Source organism: Dasypus novemcinctus, chromosome 10 (assembly GCF_030445035.2).
Source record: "Dasypus novemcinctus isolate mDasNov1 chromosome 10, mDasNov1.1.hap2, whole genome shotgun sequence".
Lineage (NCBI taxonomy): Eukaryota > Metazoa > Chordata > Mammalia > Cingulata > Dasypodidae > Dasypus > Dasypus novemcinctus.
The window spans coordinates 119,903,112-119,925,767 of NC_080682.1; the positions used below are offsets into that span (position 1 = coordinate 119,903,112).

The window sequence follows — 22,656 nt, forward strand, 5'->3', positions numbered from 1 at the left end:
CTCTAGGATGGCTACTATTAAAAATAACAACAAAACAGAAAACTGTAAATGTTAAGGATGTGGAGAAAGAGGAATACTCATTCAGCAATTGCTGGTGAAGTATAAAATGGTGCAGCCGCTACGGAGGATAGTTTGGCAGTTCCTCAAAAAGCTAAGTATAGAATTACCATCTGACCTGGCAATCACTCTATTAGGTATATACCCAAAAGAATTGAAAACAGGGTCTTGAAAAGATATTTGCACACCAATGGTCATCATGGCATTATGCACAATTGCCACAAGATGAAAGCAACTCAAACGTCCATCAACCACCAATGAATGAATAAACAGAGTGTGGTATATGTATACAATGGAATATTATTCAGCTGTAAAAAAAAAGAATGAAGTACTGATACACGCGACAACATGGATGATCCTGGACTACATTATGCTGAGCAAAATAGGCCAGACACAAAAGGACAAATATTGTATAATCTCACTGATATGAAATAATTATAATAAGCAAACTCAGAGTCAGAATCCAGACTATAGGTTACCAGTGGTAGGACTGAGAGTAGGGAATGGGGAGTCAATGCTAAAATTGTACAGAATATCTATTTGGGTTGATTGTAAAGTTTTAGTATGGGTGGTGGTATTAGTAGCACAACATTGTTTAAGTAAGTAACAGCACTGAATTATATGTGTGAATGTGTTTAAAATTTAGTGTAAATTTTAGGTCATATATATGTGTTACCAGAATAAAATTTAAAAGATAAGATATAGAGTTGCATAATACAGTATATTCTATTGTAAATGATGTACTACAGTTAATAATATATTACACCATAGTCTTCATTAATTATAATAAATGCACCACACCAGTACATGGTGTTTTAATAAGGGGATATAGTGGGGGGAAAATACATCCTAACATAAACTACGAACTATAGTTAATACTACAATTACAATATTCTTTAATCAATGGTCACAAAGTTACTACACTAATGCAAAGTGTTATAATGGGGGGGGGTGTAAATGGGAACACTGAAATTTTTTACAGGAGTTTTCTGTAAACTTACTACTTCTCTAATTCAAAAATTTTTTAAACATTTTAACAAATACGGAATTTTCTTTAAAATTACTTATATGGTTTGTTAACTCAAAGAACAAAATAAAATCGAGAAGGTTCTGAAACAACAGAAAAACATTTGAAAAAAAATCAAAGAATGAATCTCATTATAATTTATATGAATCCTTTCTAAATACTTTTAAAAGGAATGAGAATATTCAACTTACTACGCAACTCAAAAATACTATTAACAAGGTTATTATGAGACAATTTTTGTTATTTTCAATTTGTTAGGTCTTATTCTTGGAAATCAGTTCAAAGCCTGAAAGACAGCATATAATGTATTATAAATAACTAATCAATCCCCTGAGCTGGCATAAGAGATAAAAGATGAAATTTGATGTCAGACACCCTAGGCTTGGGTCCTGGTATTACCACAATATTCCATGGGGCTATTATGGGCATTAATCAAATTAATGAGAAAATACCTTATAAAAGTATCTTGTAAGGCACCATAAAAATCAATGTATTATCATCTCTAGGAGAAATTTTGACTCTATCAACACAATTATAATCAAACCCCTATGAACCAAGTACGCAAGATCATCATGAACACAGGTTGACATTTATTGAGGGTCAGGAACTACTGCAAGAAGTTACATGTATTAATCCATTTAATCTATCTCTATGAGCTTGGTACTAAGATTAACCCTATTTTACAGATATCAAATCAAGATAAAGAGAGGTTAAACAACTAGGGACTTGAACTGGATTTATCTATTTCCTCAGAAACACCATTCCCGCTCTTTGTCCTACAAAAAATAATTTACCTGCTTGCAGCCGTAGAATCTTTGATTTTCTTTCCTTCCAAAGAAGCTAAATGCTGTTCCAAAGCATCAAGAAGACTGCTGGGGGCCTGAAATAATAAAAATATTAACAATTTCATGATTAACAGACTACAGCTCAAAATAAATCAAGTATCCATCTAACAGAGCTTCAAACTAGTTCCTCATATACTAATTAAGTGTTGTTGTAGCTATTTATTAATGATAATCTTATTTTTATTACATAAGCATGATCTAGTAGGTGGTATTAAAAACCTTAATGAAAAGTATAAAGACTAAAGACTATGTAAAAATGCAACATTAAGAGGAACCTGCCAATACTTAAATAATCTATGTGAATTTAAAGGGGAAACATACTCCTAAAAGCCAGGCATAGGGGAGAGGAAGTGGCTGAGCACCTGCTTTTCAGGTATGAGGTCCTAGGTTTAATCCTCAGTACCTCCAAAAAACAAAAACAAATGAAAAAGCCAACTTTCACTGGGGAACAGATGTAGCTCAGTGGTTGAGTGCTTGCTTCTCATGTAAGAAGTCCTGGGTTCAATCCCTGGAACCTCCACAAAAAACAAACAAACAAAAAAAAAAAAAACCCAGATATACTGTTGGAAGTACAGCAGATGCTTAATAAGTATTTCCTGAGTAAGTGAAAGTGAGCAAACACTAACTTTGAATACTTATTGATAAATGAAACTGAAGACTAACATCAGGAAAATGCAAACTAACATCACAGTGTGACACAATTTCTCACCCACTAGAAAGGATAAAAATTAAACAGACTAGCAACATCAAATACTGGCAAGGATATGGAACAATCAGAAATTTCCAACACTATTGGTGGGAATACAAATCACTGCAAAACGAGATAGTAGTTTTACATAATGTTAAATATATACCTTCCCTATGACTCAATTCCACTCATGATTGTTTATCTGAGAGAGATGAAACTACAATCTAAAGGTCGATAAATAGGAAAATGGATAAACATATAGTGGTAAATTCATATAATGGAATACTACTCAGCAATAAAGAAGTATAAATTAATGGTACACTCAATATCATCATCAAATCTCAAAACATTATGAACCAAAGAAGCCAGAGACAAAAGTAAATACTGTATGACTATATTAAGTTCAAGAAATGATAAACTGAGCCATTAGAACTCAAACCAGTGGTTATACATGGAGAGGGATAGCAAGTGACTGGAAGAGGTCATCAGGAAAACTTTTCCAGGTGACTGAATTGTTCTATGTCTTGAATGGTGTGTTGGCTACACAAATGTTTACATTTATCAAAATTTAATGAAATGGATGTTTACCTCAATTTTTTTTAGAAGGAAGACTAGTTTTTAAATTCTCAGGATATGTGTTAAATCTCGACTAAATAGAAAGAAAGAGTTAATTACTTTCAAAAGGAAACTTCTGGTGTACATATCTTTAAGTGAAACAAATCCATCGTGTCAATTACTTATCTAAATACTCTTTAGAATTAGAGATACCCTTTCTGGATTAGAGGGAATTACAAATAGTTTTAAGAGGCAATGTTTATCTAATTTCTCTACCAATTATGACTTGAACAATTTCCTTCACACAATATTTTCTCCAAGACCTTGGCACAAGACAGTAGAAAACCATTTAAAACTCAAAAATACTAACTTGTAAGACTGACTTCTCTAAGTGAGAGCACATGAGCACTTCCCCATCCCCAACTAAACGTTTGCTGAATTACTAGACTAAGCACTGTTTCAAGAGCTATTGGCAGAGACAATGATGACCATGACAGCAGTTAACATTTAAAAAGCTGGTATAACATAACATTGTGCTGGCTATCTTTACGTAATCACTGACTCAATAAGATAGACTTTAAGAGTATACTCATTTTACAGATAAACAACCTGCGACAGTAAAAATTAAGCAAACTTGTCCACGATCAAATATCTGAGACATAGCAGTAAGCCATGGTAAAATCTAAGGAATGTCTGACCTTAGAGACTACATGTTTAAATTCTTTGCTACAGAATACTAAATTATAATTGTGGTCATTTAAACTTTTTTCTGAAGAGTTAAAGTTATGGGCTTATAAATATCAAGTTATGATAAGATAAACCATTTCCAAAATCTCTTCTAAATATTCTTTTAAGTCAAATCCACACAGCAAACAGGATAGGATATATGATGTTTCACATACTAAAAAGAGCAATTTTTTCTATTCCGACTCTGAGAAGAAAGGAAGCTAAAGACTTCTCTTTGACAGATGGGACGGGCAGTTAAAGCATGCCAGATGCACGTAGGAGAATTAGGACAGCTGTTTAAACTGGTCATTATGAGAAAGTGTAAGCAGGTAGTTAAGACTTTGGAGGCCAAAGCATGTCCAAAAGCACTGTCATGGTAGGTATAAGAGCCTCCCTGAGACCTGTGTATGTGCTTGAAATGTGGGGTATTCTGACATTGAAAGAAGAAAGAGAAAACTTCTATGGCAGTCTTTTACTTAGAAGAACCAGTGGTTGACAACAATTCATTAAGTTACTGGAAAAATTCTTAAAATATTTAAATGTTTGTATTTATTTTGAACTTTTTGTAGCCTATGCCTTATCTTTTTTTTTTTTTGGCTGTGTGTCAATTTTTTTTAATTTGTTGAAATTTATCACTCATACATAAATATACATAAACAATATGTGAATAGTAACAGTTGTGAACTTACAAAACAAACACATATAACATCATACAGGACTCTCGTACCTCATCCTACCATCAATACCTTGCATTGTTGTTTAACATTTTTAATTTGATTTTAATGATCAAAGAGCATCGTCATGTATGGACTGTGAGAAGAGTGTAAACTACAACACAAACTATAATCCATACTGTGTAGCAGTGCTCCAAAATGTACTCATCAAATATGATGAATGTACCACACTAATTAAAGAAGTTGTGGATGTGGGAGGAGAGAGGAGTGTGGGGAGTGGATCATATGGGAACCACTTTTAATATTTAATGTAACATTTTGTGTGATCTATGTATCATTTAAAAAAAAAGATAATAAAAATAAAAAGCATTGTCAAAATATTGCTACTAATCAAAGTATTTTCCCCCAAACCACCCTATTATTATCTTTATATCATTTATATATGAACACACATAAACAATTAAGTGTATAGTAAAAGTTGTGAACTTTACAAAGCAAACATGCATAACATCATACAGGGGTCCCATACATCAACCCTCTACCAACACCTTGCATTGTCGTGAGATATTTGTTACAAATTATGAAAGAATATTGTCAATCTTACTACTAATTATAGTTCTTATCTTACATTTCGTGCATTTTTGCCCCAACCCACCCTATTATTTTTAAAATATATTTATGACAGAAGTTGTAAACTTATAAAATAATTATGCACACGTGCAGAATTCCAAAACAACACCCTTCTATCACCATACCACACTGAGGTGGAACATTTGTTACAGGTAAGATAACATCATCTGATTGTTACCACATCCATAGTGTACATTTGGCACACATTTTCCATACTGCCTCATTATCAACACTGTACATCTTTGGCATAGATACAAGAATATTACATTATTACTGATAACCAAAATCCAAGGGTCATTCCAGTTATATTTTTCCCATGCTTTTCCACATTCCCACCATCCTGCAACAGTGATGTAAATTTACTCTAGCTAACAAAGGACTCTCTTGCATCTGTACCATCAACCACAATTCTCATTCACCTCTTGGGTTACTGTGCTATTCAGTTCCTATTCTCTAGCATTCTGTCAACTGGCAGTTACATCCCTAGACAACCATTTTCAGCCACATCCCCATTTATAAACTAGCTGTTACTCACTTTGTGTTACCATCCACTCTATACATTTCCACACTTCTACAGTAAAGCTAATTAAAACTTCTACATACATTAAATATCAGTAGTCCACTCAGTCCTTCTCTTAATTCCTTTAAGAATCCACCACCTAACACCAGGTCTTGAAGATATTTTCCTACAATTTCTTCTAGAGGCTTTAAGGTTCTTGCTTTTATTTTTAGGTTTTTTATCTATTTTAATTTTTGGATAAGGTGTGAGATAGGAGTCCTCTTTCCTTCTTTGACTATGGATATCCAGTTCTTTCAGCATCGTTTGTTGAATAGACTATTCTTCCCAAGCTGTGTGGGTTTGACAGCATGTCAAAAATTGCTTGACCATACATGTGAGTCTGTTTCTGAACCATCGATTTGGTTCCACTGGTCTGTGTCTGTCTTTATGCCAGTACCATGTTGTTTTGACCACTATAGCTAGGTAATATGATTTAAGGCCTGGAGGTAAGAGTTAGCTTTACCTTTTTAAGATATTTCTGGCTATTCAGGACCCCTTACCCTTCCAAGTAAGTTTGATAATCGTATTTTCAATACATTTTTTTAAAATGCTGGTGGAATTTTTATCGGGATTGCATTGAATCTGTGTATCAATCTGAGTAGAATTGACATCTTAATGATATTTAGTCTTCCAATCCATGAGCATGGAATGTTCTTCCAGTTATTTATGCCTTTTTTTTTAAAGACTTAATATATTTATATCCACGCCCCCTCCACCTCCTCTCCCAGTCCCCCTGTTGTCTACTCTCTGTGTCCATTCACTGTGTGTTCTTCTGTGTCTGCTTCTGTTCTTATTAGGCAGCTCCAGGAACCGATCCTGGGACCTTCTGGAGTGGGAAAGAGGCGATTACTCTCTTGTGCCACCTCAGCTCCCTGTTCTGCTTTTTTTTTTTTAAAGATTTAATTATTTATTTATTTCTCTCCCCTCCCCCCCCCACCCCGGTTCTGTTCTGTGTGTCTATTTGCTGCATCGTCTTTGTCTGCTTCTGTTGTTGTCAGCGGCACAGGAATCTGTTTCTTTTTGTTACGTTATCTTGTGTCATTTTCTCTGTGTGGGCAGCGCCATTCTTAGGCAGGCTGCACTTTCTTTGGCGCTGGGTGGCTCTCCTTACAGGGCACACTCCTTGCTCATGGGGCTCCCCTACGCGGGGGGGCACCCCTGCGTGGCAGGGCACTCCTTGCGTGCATCAGCACTGCACATGGGCCAGCTGCACATGGGTCAAGGAGGCCCGGGGTTTGAACCGCAGACCTCCCATGTGGTAGACAGACGCCCTAACCACTGGGCCAAGTCCGCCGCCTGCTATGTCTTATTTTCTCTCCTCTGTGTCTCTTGTTGCGTCATCTTGCTGGGCCAGCTCTCCATCTCAGCCAGCACTCCTGTGCATGGCACATTTCTCATGCTGGGCAGCATTCCCATGTGGGCTGGCACTCCACATGGGCCAGTTTGCCCTCACCAGAAAGCCCTGGGCATCGAACCCTGGACCTCCTATATGGTAGACAGGAGTCCAATTGGTGGAGCCACATCTATTTCCCTTAGGCCTTTTTGGACTTCTTTTTAACACTGAGTTGCAGTTTTCTGAATACAAATGCTTTACATCGTTGGTTAAGTTTATTGCTATTTGAGTTTTATGTGTCATATTTTATTTTTACCACTCTTTTTACACTTTCAGTTACTTTTATTGATACAATCCTCATTTCTAGACTCCCTTTCAGGCCTCTCTCTCTTGTCTTCTTTTCAGGCTCTAGCACACCCTTTAGTATTTCCTAAAAATCCAGTCTCTTGGTTAGAAATTCTTTCAGTTTCTGTTTATCTGTGAATATTCTAATCTCACCCTCATTTTTGAAAGACAATCTTGCCCGATAGAAGATTCTTGGCTGGAAGTTTTTCTCTTGTAGTATCTTAAATATATCATTCCATTGTCTTTTCCATAGTTTCTGGTGAGAAATCAGCATTTAATCATTGGGTATCCCCTATACGTTATGCATTGCTTTTCTCTTGCTGCTCTCAGAATTCTCTGTCTTTGGCACTTGACATTCTAACCAGTATGTGTCTCAGAGTTGGTCTATTTGGATCTTTTTGGATGGGAGTACGTTGCGCTTCTTGGACATGGATATCTATTTCCTTCAATAAGGTTGGGAAATTTTCTACCACTATTACCTTCAAATATTCCTTCTGCCCCTTTTCCCTTCTCTTCTCCTTCTGGGACACCCATGACAAAATGTCTGCATGCCTTTGCTGTCACTTAGTTCCCTGAGACCTTGTTTAATTTTTTCCATTCTTTTCTTCATCTGTTCTTTTTTATGTTCACTTTCAGAGGCCATTTCTTCAAGCTCACCAATCCTTTCTTCTGCCTTCTCAAATCTGCTATTATATGATTCCAATGTTTTTTTGAAAATTTCATTTACTGCACCTTTCATTCCCATAAGATCTGCTATTTTTCTATGTATACTTTTAAATTCTTCTTTGTGTTCATCCAGTTTCTTCTCAATATCTTTAATTTCTTTAGCTATCTCACTGAATTTATTTAGGTGATTTGTTTGGACATCTACGGTAAGTTGTCTTAACTCCTTATGTCATCTGGAGGCTTACCTTGTTCCTTTAACGGGGCCATGTCGTCCTGTTTCTTGGTGTGGAATGTAAGTTTTAGTTGGTGTCTTGGTATCTGGCTTACTATTTATTCTGGCTGCAGTTTTTCTCTTTAGTTTAGGGGTTCCTACCCTTTCTCCCTTGTTGGTTATGCAGTAGGAGCCAAGGATGTAGTTGGTGCTATAAGCTGTGGAGGCTTAAGTTACCCTCATTGCACCAGGGACTGATGAAGCTTCTCCCAACTTTCTCCTTTGCCAGGGGTAGGGGCAGAGTCACAGCTGTGTGGAATAATCTAAGTCGTGCAGGTCTAGACTGTAGTTGCCCAGAGAGACTATTGAAGCTTCACACCTCTTTCTCCCCTGCCTGGGGTGGGGATGGAGCTGCAGGTGTGGCATCAATGTCTGTAATGTACTTCCAATTACTCAGTCTGTGCCAGTCAAAGTTACCTTCAGTTACCTGGATAGGCTGGTGCAGGGCCCATCATCCTCCTACCTTTAACAAGAGGCAGGGCTGAAGCCTAGCCTAGGGCTGCAGGCTGATCTCGATGAAAGAAACCAGTTCCTACCATCACTGTTATTTTTGGTCAGCCGGCTTCATGTCATGTTGGGTGCAGAGTCAAAATGACAGCTACCGCCCTCCCCCCGACCTGGACAAGCTCAAACCCTAGCTGTTGTCAGGGCCACACCTTAGCCGGTCAAACCCAACAACCAGTAGCTGAAACTGGCAGCCAACCATCCCCTTCTCCCCTATTACTGGGAAATGGAGCTTCCAATTCCAGCCACAGAACAGCTCCTGGGGCAGCCTGCACTGCCAGAGTAAGATAATCACTGGCCTCCGCAGCTTGGCCAGTAATTTCCCAGAGAGGCTGGTGCAGGCTCCTCCGCAGCTTCCTACCTCCCAGAGGTAGGGCTGGGGCTTAGGCTAGAGCTACAATCTGAGTTGGATGGAAAGCAGCTGGCCCCTACCAGCACTGTGATTTTCAATCTGCCCTGCTTCCCCTATGCCAGGTGCTGAGTTAAGATTGCTGCCACTGGCCCCCCTCCGACCTGGACAGAATCAAACCTTTGCTGTTCCTAGGACTACACTTTAGCTTGCTGAATCCACCCATCAGCAGTTGAAGTTGGCGCCCAACTGTCTCCTCCTCCCCCGTCCCAGGAAGTGGAGCTTTCAATTCCAGTTGTGAACAACTCCCAAGAAAGCCTGTACCTCCAGTAGAGGATGGGCACCGGCCTCCATGGCGCAGAGCGTTCCACGCATGAACCTTCTCTGCAGATGGTCTCTCCCCACACTCCTGCAAGGATAACATGGGACACTCCTGCGGTCCCCCAGACCCCCCAAACAGGTGCTTCAGCTAGCTCCAGATGGCTCTGGGTGTCCACCAACCACCCTGTAGCAGGAGCCGACCCCAGGAGCTTCCCAATCCACTGCCATCCCAATGCCCATCTCTGCCCTATCTTTTTTGAAAGTTATTTTTAAATAAAAACATTCAAATCCTATGGTTCAGCAAAAAAAAAAAAAAAAAGACAAAAAGATAAAGGAGAAATTTATGACAATAATAATCTGAAATTTCCATTCTTCTGCATTACTACCATTTTTCTTAAAGTGTAAACAGCTTTGTTTCAGCTCACTTTTAAACATTTTCTGAATCCTCAAAGAATGCCTGACAATTTCCCTTGCTCAGGGATTATCAGTAGGGGAGGAAGAGACAAAGAAGATAAGGGAGGCCAAAGCCATCCAATCACAACACTATGAATATTAAAGGACAGACATATGAAGACAGTCTGTAACTCCTAGGACTAGCCTGAAGCAGATACCTTTTAAAACAAAATACAGGGGAAGCTGACATGTTAAATGGGGTAGGTAAAAGAAAAAACCAGTTAATATTATACATTATTCAAGCAATGACTTCTCATATTTACCCCTGAATAATGTGCTCAATATTAATGAGGCCAATTTATCTCATGTGGATGTACACAGGAATGCTTTATTTATTTATAACCATGAATAAATCTACTGTACACTCAAGTCTTTAGAGCAGAGGTCAACCAGAACAATGAGTATAGAGTAAAACAATAAGAACCATTAACAAGAAAAAGTATTTAAAAGATGCCCAAGAATGATTCAAAACGAGGTAAAAGAGATGCTAAATATTAAGGAGAGGATTAATACAAGAGTTATATGGATACTTTACACCACATACTTTTATTATTAATATTCAGTAAGCAAAACACGAATAAGCCAGAAAATACTGTAGATATTTACTTCTTTCCTAAAATTTTTTGAAGATGATGATGATAAAGATGATATAATAGCTAGCATTTGTCAAGTGATGTCAACTTATTTACACATTAACTCACTTAATTCCTCAAAACTACCTTAAGATACATAGTATAACATCTCCATTTAGACAAGACATTGCAGCATATAGAGTAACCTGCCAAAGTCACTGGCCACCTAGTGGCAGAGCCAGGACTCCAACTTAGGGTGTCTCGCCCTTAAGCCTGGTTCTTAACCCAATATTTTAGAGGTTTATCCCTATTTAATAATCCTATCTAAGTCAAACAGCCAAAGCAGAACAAAGGGGAGATAAAAATAAATTCTGCATAAAATAATTCTCTACCAATAGTGTAGTGAAAAAAATTGTTTTTAAATACCATTCTCTAAGTTCAGTTCTTCAAGATTTCATTTTTTGGGGGAGGGGATGATGATGGGAAAGAGAGTCAAAGGGAATACAAACATATATAAAGCATCACAAGCCTCACATTCTTGGTTTAAAACACCAATAAAATTAAATGATATGGTAGTGGCTGTCTTCACTAATATAAGAGATGTTTAGATCATTTTGTGATTGTAATGTCAGAACAATCTTCAAAAATTTATCAAAATGTGTCCAAAAAATTATACTCATCTTGACAGTAGAGGCTATATATTACTCCTCTTTGTACCCTTAGACAGTGAATTGATAAAACAATATACTTGCCTGTGAAAGATCTGGAATATCACCTCTGTCAATTCCAACTTGCTGTAAGAAGAAGAAGCATTGTGTTTAACAGAAAAATTATAATAAAGATGCTTTATAAATAAAATTTAGGAAAATGACATGTATGGCTGGTACTATGTATATTTTAGATGGAAGAAAATTTAATCTTAAAGATGTTATTCAGTAATTCCAATGGCTTAGATGCTATCTGATGGCTCTAAAAGCTTTATCACAGGGGAACTGAAATTGGAAATTCAACAAGAAATTCAACAAGACAAGTTTGTCTACTAAGTTGACTCAAGCTGACTATTAAGACATATCTTCTGAGCTCCTCTATACAAGCTACCTTATCACAATCTGAAAAATCCATCTCTTTATGCCCTACGATAAAAAACACTATGGCAAGAATGGGAAAAGGTGACCAGGAACAAGTTCTCTGCAGCATAAGAAGTAAAACCCCCTTCTCAATATAGGGGTGGAGTGGACATCACCATCCCAGGGCCCACAGAATGGAGGAATAAAATATGGATTAGAGTGGACTTACTGATATTCTATTATAAATCTTTTGTGACTACTAATAGAAGAAATTATATCATTAATGGGGAGAAAGTATTCACAGTAGTTGCTGAGGGCAGAGAGTGGGAAGAAGAGATGTGATGAGGGGGCATTTTTGGGACTTTGGAGTTGTCCTAAATGATACTGCAGGGTCAGATGCTGGACATTATATATCCTGCCATAACCCACTGAATGTACCGGGGGAGAGTATGAACTGCAGAGTAAACTCTTATCCATGTGGTGCAGCAGTGCTCCAAAATGTGTTCACCAAGAGCGATGAGTGTGCCACAATGATGGGGGAGGTTGTTGGTGTGGGAGGAGTGGGGTGGGGGGATGGGGGTATACATGAACCTCTTATGTTTTTAATAATGTAACCTTTTTTGTGATTTATGTGTCTTCAAAAAATACAATTTACAAAAATGATGGGGGTGGGGAGTGGGCTATGGGTTATATGGGAACCTCATGTTTTTTTTTAATGTAATGTTCTATGTGATCTATTAATTTTAATTTTAAAAGTGTTATTAAAAAGAAAAAAAAGGAAAAACAAGAAGCAGTTAAAACACCAACCCAACAACGACTTTCTCTCTCCATAATGTGTGCTTTTCCTGGCCATCGGTGAAGATAACACTTTATAAAACCTGATATCCAGTCAAGTAGGCCAGTTCTTACATAAATGGCAAGGCATATCTATCCAGGATATTATTGTCTCCACAAAGCAGTGTCAACTCATGTTTATGAAGAGCCAGGCACTATGTAATTTCGAGGAAAAAAGACAAAAACCATTCATACCTATTCTGGCACCCAAATTAGAAAACTCTTTCCCTCCTGTCGCTTATGCTTCATTCAGTAATCATTCTCTCTTCCTTTTCCCAACCTCAGGAACCAGTCCCACAATGATGCCTGTAAAAAATCTGATAATCTAATTCACACTAAGATGCCCAATACACCTGTCCCCTTCAAATGTATGTGCAGGGGTTACTCTTGCCTTTACTCCAAGAAGTAAGGTCTCTTCACAATGAAAGTACAAGCCTCAAAACAGCCCCATGATTGACTATTTTAGGGCATGAGAGTCATTTCTCTAATCATATGAGATAGTTTTTTCTATCTCGGAGTAAGACAAGCAGATCTGGAGGTAAATGTAAATAAGGGTTTAAAACTTAAATTGGTAACTGGCACTATCAAATGCAAAGAATATAAGAGGCCAAAGGGAAAAGTTAAACTGTATTAAAGAATTTATTGGAATCATAGCATAAATAATGTCTTCTTATGGTTTAAGTATGTGACTGATCCTACAGAAAGGAAAAAACCCATTAGTATCACCTCAAGCGAGATGTTAAATCCAAATAAATTTGACTTTAGAAAACAGTTGTTTAACAATGAAATTATTTTCTTCAAAGGTTTCAATAGGGTATTCCATCTTATTCCAACCACTATAGAATAAAATATTACTCTGGCAAAATAGAACTTAAAATCATCAACTTGCTAGTTCCAAAATAGTGGCTTTGATATAATTGAACAATTACAGCTTAAACAGCTTCAGAGTTATCCTGCAAAGACATCTCTGGAGGAGAATGGGAAAAGAGTAGCAAAGAAAAACTTAAGAGCTGACTCTATGCTACTAAGATAATGTCTGCCCATATTATCACAACTGCCTTCTCTCACAATTTCAGAAAATTATTTTTTAAACAGATTTGCAAAAAGACATTATCTTTTAACCTGCATTCATGGTTTTCACAATCAATGACAGTCAAACAATAAGTACACCAAAGTCATTTCTGTAAGAGAACAAAAACATTTTGAACCACGTGGCACTAGTTCTAAGTGCCATCGAAGGAAAGGGACTTACACTGACACTGAATATTCTCTACCACATGTAACACAGTAAATCTAAAATACATAGTTAATTACAAACATAACATTACTGCTACCACTATATTCTACCTACCTAATTTTATAGAAAAGGTTTAAAAATAGATTTTATTTCAGTATTCAATATTTAATTCAATATCATAGAATATATTTTATTCAGTATTACATCATATTCACAGCACAGAATTCAACACATAATGTTGTTAAAACTGAATATATACCTCACTAAATTAAAGACATTTCTTTCATTTGGATATATTTTTTTCAAAACTCACACTTAAAAAGTTATCAAAAAAAAAACAAAACAAGTTAGGGTGATATTAAATTAAAGGTAGTTTACCTCTGCAACTTTGAGAAATTCTGAGATTCTTGTCATCCTAGTCAGAAACTTCTTATAAATGTCAAGACCTTCTTTGCACTGGTTCTTTTTCATATCAAAATATTTTTCTGCAAAAACAGATTCAGAAGTACTTTTACTAACATCAAAATAGATCATAAACGAAAAAGATAATAAAAAGCTTAAGTAATAGGTCCTAAGAAATTGTACAGGTTTCTCAAAGAATACGCACACCTCATGGGAAAAATATGTTTTAATTAGCTTAGATATTTAAAGCAAATTAGAATAATTATGGATGTTATATTAAAAATATAAAAATTATTTTACTTTACTCATATTACTAGCTTGTTCTATGATGCTTCTTCCCTCATGGTCCTTGAAATACGTTTTGCATGTAATCACATACCACTTTGTTTTTTCATATTTATCTTATTTAATCCTAAAAACAAACTCAATTGTTTCTCCAGTATTCAGAAAAACGAATAAGTGAGAAAAGACTGCTTGAATGACATGACTAAGGTTTCACTGTTAATGAAGTAAATGAAAAAAAGAAATGCTTGATCATATCCACATCTCATTAAACTAAATCCAATTTAAAAAAAAAAATCTTTCGCATAGAGACCTTCTTTGCCTTTGTTAACAAAAAAATTACAATCTTTTACTCCATATAAAATAGAACTACCATCTATTTTCCAAGAATTCTTTTTCTCGTAATACTTTAACAAAAATGGCAACATTACCATGTCCAAATATCTCTTGAAAGCACATGTAAATTTAGTATAAAAAGTGGTAATGAGCTTAATTTATATTATTTGTAAGATGAAAGATGATGCCTTCCTAAGCTTTATAGAAAAGAGAAATCTTCATTTTTCCTTTATGGGGTTAAGTACAACTTCCCTATTTCTATGGATTAAAACAATCCTGAATGAGTCTGTGTTACACTAGCTTATTAAAAAAACAGGTTAAATAAGTAAAAGAGAGGAGAGCCGAATGGTGAGGTAATGACTGAGCATATTAGAGTAAACATAATTTACATCTGATACTTAATATTCAGTATCCTTTGCAGTTACTTGTCTACTTCATCCAAATCCCACTGAAATGAGTATCTTCTACGCAAATTTGACTGCATTCTATATATACACCAAATACACAATAAAACACCATGAATTCCTAATAAGCTTCAAAAGTAAAAGGTGTAGATAAATCAAATGCTTAATGCATTTAAAATAAAAAGGTTAGAAACAATTTTACAGTCAAAGTTCTTTATAAAGTAAATTATGATGCAATAAAGTTTTTCTGGGTCAGAAAAATTTCAACTTAATTTTTATGGTTTTTATATTTCTAAAAATTAATGGAAGTAAATTAATGGTTGAGCATTCAGTAAAAGTAAATATTTAATTACTTAGCAGGTGTAATCAGGTATAACATATTTTTCTCAAAACAAACTACTAAAGGCATGACTAAACTTCAATTACTCTTTCAAGGCAGCTTTAAACAATTCAGTCAATACTATATATTTGTATGATACAAGAAAAGGAATAAAATGTTATTAGGCTACAGTATTTACCCAACAGGTTAATAATTCCTTCATTGTATGCTGCAAACAGTCTAATGGCATCTTTGAACAGGAGCATGAAGGCAGCATTTATTACCCCATTTGTAAGTTCGTTGCTATTAACCTGTGAAAAATTTGAAAGTAAGTTAATCTTATACTTTAAATGGCACTAACACAAAGACTTCCTTCAAATTAAAATACAGTAAATTCAAACATTTATGCATATTAGAGAAAAAAGACATTTATTTCTTGCAGTCAGTTATAGCCAAATAATGCAAAACTCTTGGAAAAATGGTTCAAAATTATACAAAAGCCATAAGCAAACAGAAATCCTACAGCATTCTTCAAATAAATCATTAAACAAAGGTGATGTCATTTACCCGTTAACTCAGAATTCCTAGGCTTCATCTATTCATTTCCACTTTAAATATTTCTAATTGCAAAACGAAACCCATTTCTAGATGGGAAGATCACCATAATGCATGAAAGAGTTCATAGTATTTTAGATCACTAAGAACTAGATTAAATGGCCACTACAGTTACCAAAGCAGTGAGCTAAGCTATGTAGAAGATATTTAATCTTTCAAATATAGCTTATTCCCAATATTACAAACATCTTTAAATGGTAATGATTATAATACTTCTACTTCACCAGGTTACTGTGAGAATTAAAAAATTTGATCATAAAGAACCTAGTGTGCTACCCAGCACATCAATGATCAAATTTATTATTATACTTAAGAGTATTTGGTAACCAAAAAATGGCACTCATTTCTCTACCAAGAATGTTGGAAATATCTTTAATTTTATCTAGAGGAAATAATAAAATAATTAAAGTTATTTTTAAGCTAACAAAAATCTACATGAAAATTAACATGTCATTAGTTATATCAAAACATAAATATTAAGCTGAAAGGTAAAAAAGAAACTATTTAAAAAAATATTTACAGATTATGTAACAGCACTGAATTCTATTTTATAAAAAGAACTCTAAGTAAATCAATAAACCAAATGACAGAAAACCCACAAAATAAAAAATGCGTATGGCTTAAAACATGTGTAAAAAAGTTCAACTTTACCAATCAGGCAAATTAAAATGTAATAATAAAAACAGTGAAATATTTTTTCTTGAGCAGCAAGTAAGTATAGGTATCAAAGTAATAGATATCACTTAGTGACAATAACGATGAAGAAAAACGGGTGACTGGCTCAATCCTTTTAGAGTGTAAGTTGGCAATGTTCATGAAAAATTTTAATGTTTATACTCTTTGAACTACCAAATTCATTTTCTAGGCATTAACTCCACAGAAATATATTTAAAAATGTGTTTATAAACATATACATGTGCACACGCACATATACACACACATACTAGAATTCACTACAGCAATGTGTAGGATCAATAAACTGGAAAAACCTTTAAATATCCATCAACAGGAAGATCATGTAAACAGTTACATACAATGAAGTACAACACAAACACTGAAAAGAGTAATTCTATAAAGACGTCCATAATATAGAAGTGAAAACCATTCACAGTTGAACGTTCTAAGTGTCTATTAAAAAAAACAAAACAAAATAATGCCCTTATAGGTTCTATCAATCTCCTGTGTCTTTTAGACAAGAGGTCCACTTTTTTTTTTTTCTGGAAAGGGCCAAGTATTTTAGGCTTTGCAGGCCACTTGGTCTCTGTTACAACTACTCAACTCTGCTACTATAGCAGAAAAGTGGTCACAGATAACAGATAATATGTAAACTGAGCATGATCGTTTCAATAGAACTATTTATAGATACAAATCTGGAATTTCATATAATTTTCACATGTCACAAAATATTCTTTGATTACTTTCTCAACATTTACAAACGTGAAAGCCATTCTTAGCTCACAGGTCATACAAAAACAGGCAGTGGACCTGTGATGATTTGGAGCTGTATGTACCCCAGAAAAAGCATGTTCTTAACTTAATCCACTCCTGTAAGTATGACCTTTTGATGGAGGTTATTTCAGTTAAGGAGTGGTCCACACAATGCTCCCAAGTGGTCACAATGGATCTTAATCCTATCACTGGAGTTCTTTATAAGCTAAATGAAATTCAGAGAGAGAGAAAGGGAGAGGAAGCAGCCAGGAGCCAAACATCAATGAAATCCAGAATAGAAGGGAGAGAGCAGGGGATACCATTAGGTGCCTTGCCATGTGACAAGCTGAGGACCCTGGATCACCAGGAGCCAGCCCCAGGGTGCCACAGTCTAGAGGGAGAAAGTATCGCCTAGATTTGTACTTCTAACCACAAAACCATGAGCAAATAAATTCCCTTTGTTTTTAACCTGACCCATTTCATGGTATTTGCTTGAGCAGTCAAGGAAACTAAAACAGGACCAAAGTTTGATAACCCCTGTACTAGACTATGAAGCACCACCAGGATTCATTTATTGAATGTTTATTGCTATATACTACTAGCCACTGGGTATATAGCAAAAAACAAAGCAGGCCTGGTCCCTACTCTTAGGAAGCTTGAAACTACAATTAATAGCATAAGCTAAAGGAAAATTCAACTTCAAGATGAAATTATCACAGTTCTATTCACTAACCTGCTCTAATAAGTCCTAAAATAAAATGTCTTTAGACAGATGCCCCGTAAAAAAGAAAAGATTTGAAAATGCCAATATCTAACATATTAGAAAGAAATCAAAGCTGGCAACCTGGTTCAAATAATCACTGTTAAAACAAAAATTCCAGAAAATACAATCCTTTTGAGCAATAGCTAGACAAGGGGTTATTACAAGTGCTATTTGAACTTCCTTTTATTTTTACATTACTGTTGTGCTACAAAGGAGACAAAAGTGAAACATTAAATTGTTACACATTTTTAAAAAAGATTAATTTAATTTATTTATTTATTCCCCCCTCCCCACCCTGCCACTGTTTTGCACTTGCTGTCTGCTCTCTGTGTCTGTTCATCTTCTTTTCAAGAGGCACAGGGAACTGAACCTGGGACCTCCTATGTGGGAAGGAGGGAATCACTTGAGCCACCTCTGCTTGTTGTGTTTATGTTTCCTCACCGCACCATCATCTTGCATCAGCTCACCATGCCAGCCTCTTATCTCTCTGTCTTGCTCTTCTTCTTTAGGAGGCAGCAGGAACCCAACCCAGGGCCTCCCATGTGGCAGGTGGGTGCCCAATTGCTTGAGCCACATCCGCTTCACCTTATACATTTTAGAAATCTAAAAGCCATTATCAAAGGAAAGTGAATTATCTCACTAATGTGATAAAGGGCATTAACGAAAATGCCACCACTAAAAATACTCAATGGGGTAAGACTAAAAGCTTTCCCGTAAGATCAGAAACAAGACAAGGATACCCATTTCACCACAGCTATTCAACATTGTACTGCAAATTCTAAGGAGCGCAATTAAAAGAAAAATAAAGAAAAGGCATCTAAATTGGAAAGAAAGAAGTAAAAGTATGACATGATTTTACTTGAGTTGGACTCTTCAGCGCCTTGTGACTGACTGTAAGCTTCTACCCCAAAATACCCTTTATGATAGCCAACAGAGTTACGGTACTTTGCATCAGCACCCCTTTGGCTGACTAATACAAATGGATCAACGCAATGATGTATTATCCATACAGTGGAATATTACTCAGCCACAAAAAGGAATGAAATTCTGATATATGCTACTACATGGATGAACCTTGAAAACACCATGTTGAGTGAAATAAGCCAGTTGCAAAAGGATAAATATGTATGATTTCACTTACATGAAATAGTGAGACTGAAAATTCAGAGACAGAAAGTAGAGTACAGGCTATATAGGGGCAGAAGGTTGGGGGAATGGAGAGTTAACGTATAATGGGTACAGGGATCTGTTTGAAGTGATGGAGAAGTTTCAGTAATGGATGGTGGTGACAGTAGCTTAACACCATGAACATGATTAAAATCACAGAAATGTGTGCTTGGGGGTGGCTGAGAAGGGAAATTTTACATTGATATATATGTCTACAATTAAAAAAAAAACAAAACACAGACTAGAGAGACAATGACAAACACAATACATGATCCTGGACTTGATATAATAATGGAGGAGAAAATGCCCCAAAGGGCATTAGAACAAATGAAAAATTGGAATACAGACTGTATGCTTTACATCAATATAAAATTTCTTAAATTAGATAACTATACTTATTATGGTCACAGTGAATATCTTTATTTTTGTAGATATTAAATGGCAAAGGAGCATGATGTTTAGAAAATGATAGATTAGATAGGTAGTACATAGGTAGAAAGAAATACAAATGTGGCAAAATGTTAAAAGTTGGTAAATCTGGGTATCAGAGCAGAGGTATACTGGAGTTCTCTATTATTTTGTATTAGGCTTGCAACTTTCCTATAAGTCTGAAATTATTTCAAAATAAAAAGGTAAGAAAATGAAGGCAAAATGGCTGGAACAGAGTGGACAAGAAATTATAGGAGATATCTAAGTATAAATGTTATCTGCAACTGAATGAATTATATGTTTATAAATAAACAAAACCTTCATTAAAACTCTGGGAGGAAAGTGTTGTTTTAGCAGCATAATTTTTTTTTTCAAGTACATTTTCAGGGAAGTGGATATGGCTCAAGCAATTGGGCTCCTGTCTACCACGTGGGAGGCCCTGGTTTCGATTCCTGGGGCCTCCTGGTGAAGGCAAACTGGCTTGTGCCGCGGAGAGCTGACGGCCCACGCTATATACAGGAGCAAGAGCAAGATGATGCAACAAAGGGAGATTCAGAGGAGAGACAGTGAGAGACGTAGCAGACCAAGGAGTTCTGGTGGCTTAATAGATTGACTGCTTCTCTCCCACATCAGAAGGCCCCAGGATAGGTTCCCCGTGCCTCCTAAAGAGAAGATGAGAAGAGAAGACAAGCAGACACAGATGAACAAGTAGTGAACGGACACAGAGAACAGAGTGAGTGCAGGCAGCAAGGGTGGGGGGTGGCGGGGGGAGTAAATGAAATAAAATAAAATAAAATAAACCTTTTAGAAAAAGTTCATTTTCAGATGAGTCTCTACCTCTCCATCACTTTCTTTAGCTTGTATATCAAAAATTTCTAGAACTAGGGAAGAACCACTTAACAAATTAAGAGTAAATCTAAACAAATACAGAATGTAAAGTGATTTAATTTGAGACATTTACAGATAATTCTTAGTCAAACAGGATATTAGTGTGAAAAACAAGAGTTTATAAATATTTGAGAATAAAACTTCTAGCTTCTATCAGTTATAATTATCTAACTTTTTAATATCTTAGTTATAGAAAGCATTTGTGCAAGCAACTTACATTAAAATCAAGAAGTGCATCCATTTGATTTTGAATAATTGGTACAGTTTTTAAGAGTTTTTCTGTGTTCATTGTTCTCATAACTCCATCAGCCCTGTTTTAAAAAAAAAAAAGAAAGACAACAGGAACAATTGAGTTTACTATATCTATACTTAGAAATCCAACTGGTTCTTTGTTTAAACAGGCAACAAAGTTGCTATGAAAGCCAACATTTTTAAATCATTATTGAACCTGAAGCCTCAAGCAGAAATCATAAAGGTGAAAAAAACAAAACAGGAAACACTATATATCCAATTTCAAGATGTTCATTTAAAACTAAAAAGAATACAAAAAAGAAAACATAAACCATGAGACGTAAGAAAAGCTTACATTATACAGCCATGTCTACAGCATATTTCTTAGATAGTAAAATATTTGATATAACCACTCATGCATCTGAAGGGCATTGGTTCTACAGATTTTAAAAAATTATAAATAAAATAAATCATTTGATTCAAATCACTAAATAGGACATGATGAAACCAGGAATTGAACTCAAGTCTGAGAACACTGTTTTATAATACTTAAGATATTCTACTTTATTCATAAGTCAAATAGCAATGACTTAAAGAAAATAGTAACTGAAATCATTACCAAACAAAGGACAATTCTACTAAGTTATTCTATCTGGCCACTGAAATAAATAGGAGATACGTTTTTAAAAAAATTTTTAATAAGATATTTTCTTATTCCAAACTGATTTTTTTTGGATAGACATTTCTAAAGATTAAAAATATTTGCGGTAGCAAATAAACTAGAATTTTACTAAACTGCTATCCAAAAAACCAGATAAGGGGTATTAGGGACTAAGATATAAAATTAAGTGCTTATTATCTATCAGTCTCTAAATGAAATGTTTGATGTATGTTTTTTCAAAGCCTCACAGAAATCTCATAGACATTCTTGTCCCATTTTACAGATGATGAACTTTTAGGTTTAGTGAGGCTATATGGCTTGTCTAAGGTGAATGAACTCATCAGCAGTAGGGTCATTATGTAAACCCAGACCTTTTAGACTCCAAACCAATGCTTTCACAACCTTTTGGCAAAAAAGGTGTGCAGCTTTCCCTAATTTATAAATGACCCACAGTCATAAACAGATGCACTACCCTGGGTTATCTCCATGCAACCACAACCCTAGATACAAGAAAAACAATTTTGCTATGAAAAGCAACAATAGTGCTTTGAAGGACACACAGTTTAATTAACAAACTCTGGACTGCATTAGGTAGTCAGCTACTGACCAACTTTAGTCTGACTCTACTTAATAAAAGAAATGAGTTAATCCATGGATGCTTGTTTCCTCTCGAGTACTAAATTACATTGTACTGTTGGAGGCTAGGACGAGGACAATACCCCTCTTTGTAACCCTTTATTATCATTCGTATCATACTCATTTTGTCAGTCACTATTAGCACCCCTTTAAATCTCTCTCTCGATGCTCAGTAATTGCTTTTGACATCATCGTCACTTCCTCTCAGTCAGAGAGCTGAACACTGACTCAGTCTCCCTCTTGATCCCAACTTAGCATCGTGGTTAACTTCCACATCTATACAGACAACCAATCTAACATCTTTATCTCAAAGTTTCTTGACTGCAGCCCCTATTTACATGGTCAGATCTTGATTAACTACCCCCCAATATCATTACCCCCA

General features: G+C 35.6%; 1 protein-coding gene across 28 annotated transcripts in view; it reads right to left on the bottom strand.

The window, feature by feature from the left end:
• The window catches only part of PICALM (phosphatidylinositol binding clathrin assembly protein), a 134,172-nt gene that overhangs the window by 54,253 nt on the left and 57,263 nt on the right, over window positions 1-22,656 (bottom strand). For all 28 annotated transcript variants that reach the window (XM_071218303.1, XM_071218302.1, XM_071218306.1 and 25 more), the window contains exons 5-9: window positions 20,964-21,057; window positions 15,656-15,767; window positions 14,092-14,198; window positions 11,328-11,369; window positions 1,879-1,964 (exon numbers count right to left, since the gene is read on the bottom strand). In XM_071218303.1, coding sequence (XP_071074404.1) covers window positions 1,879-1,964; window positions 11,328-11,369; window positions 14,092-14,198; window positions 15,656-15,767; window positions 20,964-21,057 — 441 coding nt within the window. The remainder of the gene's footprint in view (window positions 1-1,878; window positions 1,965-11,327; window positions 11,370-14,091; window positions 14,199-15,655; window positions 15,768-20,963; window positions 21,058-22,656) is intronic.